The sequence below is a fragment of the Colossoma macropomum genome, unplaced genomic scaffold, assembly GCF_904425465.1.
Source record: "Colossoma macropomum unplaced genomic scaffold, Colossoma_macropomum, whole genome shotgun sequence".
NCBI classification, from domain to species: domain Eukaryota; kingdom Metazoa; phylum Chordata; class Actinopteri; order Characiformes; family Serrasalmidae; genus Colossoma; species Colossoma macropomum.
This window is the reverse complement of record NW_023494799.1, coordinates 2,269,142-2,277,894: the sequence shown is the minus strand read 5'-3', so window position 1 is coordinate 2,277,894 and position 8,753 is coordinate 2,269,142. Positions and strand designations below refer to the sequence as shown.

The window sequence follows — 8,753 nt, the reverse complement described above, 5'->3', positions numbered from 1 at the left end:
ATGTCTATATTTGTGTTGTAGTCATGGCGACCCCTGGTTCCTATCACCACCACTGTAAAGACATCTGAACCATTTCACACCAAGCCACTCTGAATCACTCTGATTACACCTCACACACTGAATTATACAGAAAATTGTAAAAAAATGGTGGAATTCCCCTTAAACTCATTACAGTCTGATGTCTGCTCCTTTGGCCATAAACTCACGACATGAGAGGTGAGGGAATCGGCGTGTTTTGCACTGTTTGTACGTCACGTTATCTGCAATTACTCATGCGCTAGTTTAACAGTAATGACAAAAGTAATACCCTAAAAAGAATTTCTACCATTATAATGAACCGTTATATTTCCCACTGTTAGTCTGTATCATGATGTGTTTGTGAGTGAAAGACAGTATCACTGAGCGTTTATCTCTGCATGATAAATCAGTTCAGCAGATCCACCTGAACTGGGAGAGTTAAGACTTTATCAAAATTGTAAAGAATTCTGGTGTTTATTGCCAAGTTTAAATAAAAAAAAAATCCCAGATTTTCAATGTGGTCCCAGACCTTTGTACCCCACTGTACATTAGCCTCATAGCTCCAGTGCTAAAACTCAGGTCCAATCCCATTTCACGTCTCAGCCCCACCCCTCCGTTTTGCGCGTTCTCGTCTAGGGGTAGGGTGTCCTGATCCCTGTTGAGATAGAGGGGGAGGGCGAAGTGTTTGGGCTACATGACCCTCCAAACAGAGGTTTTTCAGAGACTCCAAACAGAGAGTTATGAGGAGAAAAGAAAAAATGGCAAGATGGAGAACAAGAGACCAAAGAAACACCAATAATCATTGTATAATCTTAGTTTAATGTCGTTTCAGTGTATTATGCAATGCGTTATGGTCCTTCTTGTTCATAACAAGCATAAAAATCTCTAGTGGTGTGCGGATGTCTCGGTAGCTAGCTAGCTAAATTTCCCGTTCCACCTTAAATGGTGAAACAGTTCTGCACCATTTAAGGCGGAACGGGAAATTTTGACTTCAGCTTCATATCACTGAAGAATTAGGGGCGGCTGATAATAAATAACTGCCCCCCTCTTTGAAGTCATATGATGCCCTAAATGTAACTAAAGCCCAGCAATGAGGAGCTGAACTTTACCCTCCTCTGCTGTCACTGCAGACTGGCAGGGTCGCCTACAGAGCAGCGCTGGTAGCTGTTAATGAAGTGATGCTCTTTTTATTTGAGGGTCCCTTTTCAGAGGGAAGATTTCAACCATTACCCCTTATAGCTTGGTTCCAAGTGGCAACACTTGAAAACAAGGGGTAGGGGTAAAAATAAGAAATGGGACTGGACCTAAATAAGCAGACTTCAGACACTAAACATGACTGTGATGTCTTTACTCTGTGTAGGAAAAGGATGAACTGGTCTGTGACTCTAATGCTTGAAAAGATGACACAGCCTGCCAAGCTAGTGCGAACCGTCACTGTACTGTGAATGCAGGTTCTCGTTGCTCTTCACTACCCGGTGCTAATGGAGTAGCAAGACGGCTCTGGTGTTAGTTTTTAACCCTTTAATGTCGTGGACAGACTCTTTCTGTTATTCTGCTTCAAAACCGTGGAGTTTAATTCCCCCTTTTCTTAGACAGTCAAGCTCTGTGCTCACGTTTAATAAACACGTCTCTTTAATTTAGCTGTTAATTAAAATTCTGTCTCTTTTTTTATATCATTTTTATTTGATTTGTTTCATCGCTTGTGATTTTAAATTAATACTCTTATCATTTTATTTATTTTAGTTTCTAATTATAGTTCCTGTTACCAAACAAGAACTATAGCAGAAGATAATTAGACTCACCTTTAGTTTAATTTTGCTGCTGTCAGAACAAAACCACGTATCTCCAAAATGGTAAACATGCTTTACTTTTAATGTAAGTCAATGGAACCAGACTTCTTTCCAAGTCATTTTGGACCATTTGCTTTGGTCCATTTATCATGAAATGTACACACAGTATAAAGGGAAACAGGCATTTTCAAATTATGCCAAAAACTGAAAAACAAGGTTTTGTTCCGACAGCAGCGATATGTTACTTTACCACCTGTTTGTAAAGCACACTGAGCTGCCACCACTATGAGAAGTGCTTTATTAAAAAGTCATTATTTGTGTTTTTATTAAATGAAGCAGTTTCTATTGTTGAATAGACTCTTCTCATTTAATAAGGTAATTTCTCAACAATGTCGTCACGTTTGTTTTGGAATGTAAAGAACATGATTTAACACATTTTGTCTGTGCCAATAGTGACTATTCTGAGCAGGAATTATTGGGTGATACTAAAAAAAGTCAATATTTTAGTATTTTCAGAATACATTACAGTATCAGATGATGTTTAAATTAGCATGAATAAAACGCTGCCTACATTTCCCATAATCCTGTGTGTTAGCATCGATGTAGATAGGAGAAAAGTGCGAAATTGTGCTAGTCTTAGCTAAACAGCTACTGTTTTTGTAATTTTCTTATTTCTATTTTGTCATTTTAGGACAGGTACAGCAGGCACCCTGTATTATTAAATAATAATTATTTATGCTCTGCTGCAAGTGTCCATTTGCTAATGTAGGCTAACTTAAACTAAGGTAAGCTAATGCTAAGGTAGCCTAGCCAATAAACTCAGTGAAGCTTTGGTGTCTTTTTGGAGATTAATGTTTATGTGAAATACCACATTTTGGTTATTAAAAAGTTCAGTATGCTGGCCTTCTTAAAAGACATTTTACTGAGTAAAAGACACTGGTTTTAAAGCAAACTCAGCTAAATGCTGACTGCTGTCTTGGAATGATGGAGCCAGACTTCTTTCCAAGTCATTTTGAGCCATTTGTTTTGGTCCATTTATCATGAAATGTACACACAATGTGAAGGACAACAGGCATTTTCAAATCATGCCAAAAACTGAAAAATGGAGACACAAGTTTTTGTTATAAGGTTCAGTATGCTGGCCTCCTTAAAATATTTTTTCTGAGTAAAAGACACTGGGTTTTAAAGCAAACTTAGCTAAATGCTGACTGCTGTCTTTATCTTGGCAGCGTTATGACGTACTGCGGCATTCTAAGGCATTGACTTGTGAGGCAGCACAGGCAGCAAGGCATCGAAACAGCTGCCCTCAGTTTCGGTCACAGTCTATACTTAAAAAACCTTGTTAAATCTGACGGTTCTTGTTTTGACTGGGCTGATTTGGTCTGTTTTCTTTTCTTAAAATGACCCCGAAGGAAAGCTTACACAGTGGATTTCTGCTACAGCAGAAAACTAAAACTGAAAGTCTGTATCTGTTCTAATACAGCGGTATGGGCAACGTATTGCCCAGCACTGCAGCACTGATGCTCTGTTTTTTTGTGTACAGACTCACTATGCAGTCCCAGAGACGGCTGTGTCCCAATCCGTGTCCCAGCTGGAGGCTCTACAGGCCGTGGTGGAGTGCCAGCAGCCAGAAGCAGATTTGTACAGGTACCTAACAGAGGTGTAAATTTGATAATGGAACGATTTGATTAAGAATAGCTGAAGAGTTTTATTTTGAACATGCATACTGCATTACATACTGTTATAATCAGTTCTGACATTTAAGAATGAATGTAGTACCTTTAGACCGATGAGTCGTGAGGCCTTTATTCACTCCCCAGTACTATTCGATTCTATTACAGTTCTTCAGAAAACGATTAAATTCATTATGAAATCTCAATTTTTTTATTTGTATTTTTGATTTTTCCCAAATTCTCTCCCCAATTTAGTCGTATCCAATACCACCTGCTAGTTAGGACTCCCCCAGTCACACAATACCACCAGCGCTAGGAGGGCGAAGGCTAGCACAGGCTTCCTCCGAGACGCTACATAGAACCATTTTCAAAAAGGTTCTCTATAGAACCATCTACAGCACGTTCTCCAGCAATCTGAAGAACCCTTGCAAAGGGTTCAGATTGCTGGAGAAAGGCTTCATGATGCAAAAAACCCTTTAATCATGCAAAGGGTTCTTTAAGTGTTTGTGGTTCCATTTTCTTTATAAAAGAACCCTTGAAGACACATCTTTCTACCATTTTTCCAACTAAACCCTCAGATGCATTGGGGCATATTTATACCCTCTAATGACAGAACCAGCTGAGTGTGCTGCACTGTAACACTCTTCACTCCAGAATATTTATTACACACATACTTCAGCTCATTTAAGGGTGTTTTCATAGAATAAGCCAGACTGGTGGCAGCTATGACTCTTATTCTGTGTTTTTGCTTTACTCAGCGTAACTGTCTCCCTCTCACAGGTTCGTTGGGAGAATAACAGTCACACAGCAAGGGGAGGAGATTGTGAGGTAAGTGTGGAGACAACTGAGATCTGAACTTATTTGAAACCTTTGTTTTGTTCTCACTCAATGTTAAATAATTAGGACATGTTTTATGTAGGTAGAGTAGTTGACCATTTTTTTATGTCCCTTTCAGACCTCTAGGACCAGAAAACCTTCTGCTTCGAGGAGCAAGATTGAAAAACACCAAAGAAATATTTGGTATGTTTTAGTGTTACTGATATTTTTTAAACATATACTGTCATTCTGGCTTCACTTACCAGACCAGGCTCAGTCTCCAGCTGTTTTCTTTCATAGCCACTGTTTTGAGGTTGGACAGGCTTTACAGAACACTGGTAAAAATCCCATTTAACCTGATGAGAAACCATGGAACATGACTTGGTCATGACTGGGTAGGGATCATAATACCTACAATTAGAGCCAGTAATTCATTCAGCCTAATGAGAAAGTGTAGAACAGACTGAGTTTATATCACAATACCTACATTTAGAGTCAGTTATTCATTCAGCCTAATGAGAAACTGTAGAACAGACTCAGTTTATATCACAATACCTACATTTAGAGTCGGTTATTCATTCAGCCTAATGAGAAACTGTAGAACAGACTCAGTTTATATCACAATACCTACATTTAGAGTCGGTTATTCATTCAGCCTAATGAGAAACTGTAGAACAGACTCAGTTTATATCACAATACCTACATTTAGAGTCAGTTATTCATTCAACCTAATGAGAAACTGTAGAACAGACTCGGTTTATATCACAATACCTACATTTAGAGTGGGTTATTCATTCAGCCTAATGAGAAACTGTAGAACAGACTCAGTTTATATCACAATACCTACATTTAGAGTCAGTTATTCATTCAGCCTAATGAGAAACTGTAGAACAGACTCAGTTCATATCACAATACCTACATTTAGAGTCAGTTATTCATTCAGCCTAATGAGAAACTGTAGAACAGACTCAGTTCATATCACAATACCTACATTTAGAGTCGGTTATTCATTCAGCCTAATGAGAAACTGTAGAACAGACTCAGTTTATATCACAATACCTACATTTAGAGTCGGTTATTCATTCAGCCTAATGAGAAACTGTAGAACAGACTCAGTTTATATCACAATACCTACATTTAGAGTGGGTTATTCATTCAGCCTAATGAGAAACTGTAGAACAGACTCGGTTTATATCACAATACCTACATTTAGAGTGGGTTATTCATTCAACCTAATGAGAAACTGTAGAACAGACTCAGTTTATATCACAATACCTACATTTAGAGTCGGTTATTCATTCAACCTAATGAGAAACTGTAGAACATACTCGGTTTATATCACAATACCTACATTTAGAGTGGGTTATTCATTCAGCCTAATGAGAAACTGTAGAACAGACTCAGTTTATATCACAATACCTACATTTAGAGTGGGTTATTCATTCAGCCTAATGAGAAACTGTAGAACAGACTCAGTTTATATCACAATACCTACATTTAGAGTGGGTTATTCATTCAGCCTAATGAGAAACTGTAGAACAGACTCAGTTTATATCACAATATATATACTCGAATTCATGAGTTGGGCCTTTTAATATACTGTTTGTGTTCTGTCTGACTCAGGTGTGGCCGTGTACACAGGCATGGAATCAAAGATGGCTCTAAACTACAAGTGCAAGTCCCAGAAGCGTTCAGCTGTGGAGAAGTGCGTGAGCTTCCACATCTTTCTCTGCTTTTGAATGAAAAATGTTGTGCTTTTTTGGTCCGCTCAGTCATTTTGCTCTGTAATGACCATAATCTTTTTCTCTCTGTCCCGCCTCTCAGGTCCATGAATACGTTTCTCATCATCTACTTGGGGATCCTGCTTTTCGAGGCCATCCTCAGCACCATATTAAAGTATGCCTGGCAGGCGGAGAACAAGTGGGACGAGCCTTTCTACAATGAGAAAACTGAGCAGGAACGCAACAGCAGCAAGGTAAGAGTGCGTTCACGCTGGTGCACAGGTGTATTTGAAGCACAGCACAATCCTCTACCTCTCCTGCTAAGGTTTAAGGGCCCATATCATGGAAAACTGATTCTTCCTTACTTTAAAATAAAGAGTTTTTGTGTATGTTTTAAAATACATTGTTCTCTCTGCAATTAATATATGGAAACTAAACTGCAAAAACAGCTTTGAATGCTTTCATTCTGTGATGTTACAGGAAATGTTATAAATGGGTCCTTGAAGACAAATTGATAAATGTGGACTTATAGGTGCAATATGTGGAAAACGTATAGATTCCTGAAAAAGCAAATTAAACAGCATCTCCCAGATAGCAGATGTTGCTAGCAAGAGTGCCTGGATTTTGGAGGCTCATTTGATTTTCCACATTATATATAACATATATTACGGCTGTAAATATCTTGTATTTGTCTGTAGCGTTCTAGTGATGGACATGATTATTCAAATGTGCAGATATCTCATCTAAGTATTTGTGTACTTAATTGCGTATTGAATTAAAGCATATAACAACTTAGTTGTTCTGTCTTGAGAGTCATATATACCTATTTAATCAATAAACCTGCTTTTGTTTTTGGTCCGTAAAAACTGGAAAAAAAATCTCATTTGAATATTCAAATACTGTTTCTGTAAAAGCATGGATGTTTATATAACAGTAACATACCTGGAATGTCCACCTTTATAACATTTCTACAATGCAAAACCCTATGACATTTCTACAGTGCTCAGCTCTATGACATTTCTAGAATGCGGTGCCCACCCTTATAACATTACGGGAATACAGTTGCCCGCCTCTATAACATTTCTAAAATGCCATCCCTCCCCCCATAAAATTAAGGGAATGCAGTGCCCACCCCTATAACATTTTGGGAATGCATTACCCATCCCTTTAACATTTCTGGAATGCAGCGCTCACCCCTATATCATTTCTACAATGCAGTGGCCATCCTTGTAACATTTCGGAAATGCAGTGCCCACTCCTATTACATTTCTGGAATGCAGTACCCATCCTTTTAATATTTCTGGAATGCAGTGCCCTTCCTAATAAGATTTCTGGAATGCACTGCCCTTCCTTATAGCATTTCTGTAATGTAGTGCCCTTCCTTATAGCATTTCTGTAATGTAGTGCCCTTCCTTATAGCATTTCTGGAATGCACTGCCCTTCCTAATAGTATTTCTGGAATGCAGTGCCCTTCCTTATAGCATTTCTGTAATGTAGTGCCCTTCCTTATAGCATTTCTGTAATGTAGTGCCCTTCCTTATAGCATTTCTGTAATGTAGTGCCCTTCCTTATAGCATTTCTGGAATGTAGTGCCCTTCCTTATAGCATTTCTGGAATGCACTGCCCTTCCTAATAGTATTTCTGGAATGCAGTGCCCTTCCTTATAGCATTTCTGTAATGTAGTGCCCTTCCTTATAGCATTTCTGTAATGTAGTGCCCTTCCTTATAGCATTTCTGGAATGCACTGCCCTTCCTAATAGTATTTCTGGAATGCACTGCCTTTCCTAATAGCATTTCTGGAATGCACTGCCCTTCCTAATAGTATTTCTGGAATGCACTGCCTTTCCTAATAGTATTTCTGGAATGCACTGCCTTTCCTAATAGTATTTCTGGAATGCACTGCCTTTCCTAATAGTATTTCTGGAATGCAGTGCCCTTCCTTATAGCATTTCTGTAATGTAGTGCCTTTCCTTATAGCATTTCTGGAATGCACTGCCCTTCCTAATAGTATTTCTGGAATGCACTGCCCTTCCTAATAGTATTTCTGGAATCCAGTGCCTTTCTTTATAGCATTTCTGGAATACAGTGCCTTTCTTTATAGCATTTCTGTAATGCAGTGCCCTTTAAAATATGAACTACGCTAAGCCTGTTCAGTTTTTCTCTGTTGTGCTCATCAGCTGCTCATCACACTCTGTTTCTGCGTTAGAGCTGCGAATTTAACTGCAAATATTTTGACAGAGAGCTGTAAGGTGAAAAGTGTCCTGTGCATGGGTGGGCTGTCTGGCTGCCCCCTGCCTGCTGTCACTCAGAGTTAAATCTGCAGGCTTCACACTTCACCTCGCGTTTGTTTGAAGCGGCCTAAAGCGTGTGTGTGTGTGTGTGTGTGTGTGTGTGTGTGTGTGTGTGTGTGTCGTTTTCACAGATTCTGAAGTTCATCTCGGATTTCTTGGCCTTCCTGGTTCTGTATAACTTCATCATCCCCATTTCCCTCTACGTTACTGTGGAGATGCAGAAGTTCCTGGGCTCATTCTTCATCGGTTTGGACCTGGACTTGTACCATGAGGAGAGTGACCAAAGAGCCCAGGTCAACACCTCGGACCTCAATGAGGAGCTGGGTCAGGTGGGTGTACATATTTAAGTGTTTTTGTGTCTGAAACTAAACGATTTACATCAGGGTTTCTGAATAGTATTTGAGTTGTAAAAGCGATGAAAATTACAATCCCACCACACCGAAT

At 39.1% G+C, this 8,753-nt stretch overlaps 1 protein-coding gene across 3 annotated transcripts in view; it reads left to right on the top strand.

Moving 5' to 3' along the window:
- LOC118818687 (probable phospholipid-transporting ATPase IF) overlaps positions 1-8,753 on the top strand; it is a 116,175-nt gene that overhangs the window by 40,535 nt on the left and 66,887 nt on the right. For all 3 annotated transcript variants that reach the window (XM_036585999.1, XM_036586001.1, XM_036586000.1), the window contains exons 7-12: positions 3,352-3,455; positions 4,262-4,309; positions 4,437-4,501; positions 5,921-6,002; positions 6,122-6,272; positions 8,441-8,638. In XM_036585999.1, the coding sequence (XP_036441892.1) occupies positions 3,352-3,455; positions 4,262-4,309; positions 4,437-4,501; positions 5,921-6,002; positions 6,122-6,272; positions 8,441-8,638 (648 nt within the window). The remainder of the gene's footprint in view (positions 1-3,351; positions 3,456-4,261; positions 4,310-4,436; positions 4,502-5,920; positions 6,003-6,121; positions 6,273-8,440; positions 8,639-8,753) is intronic.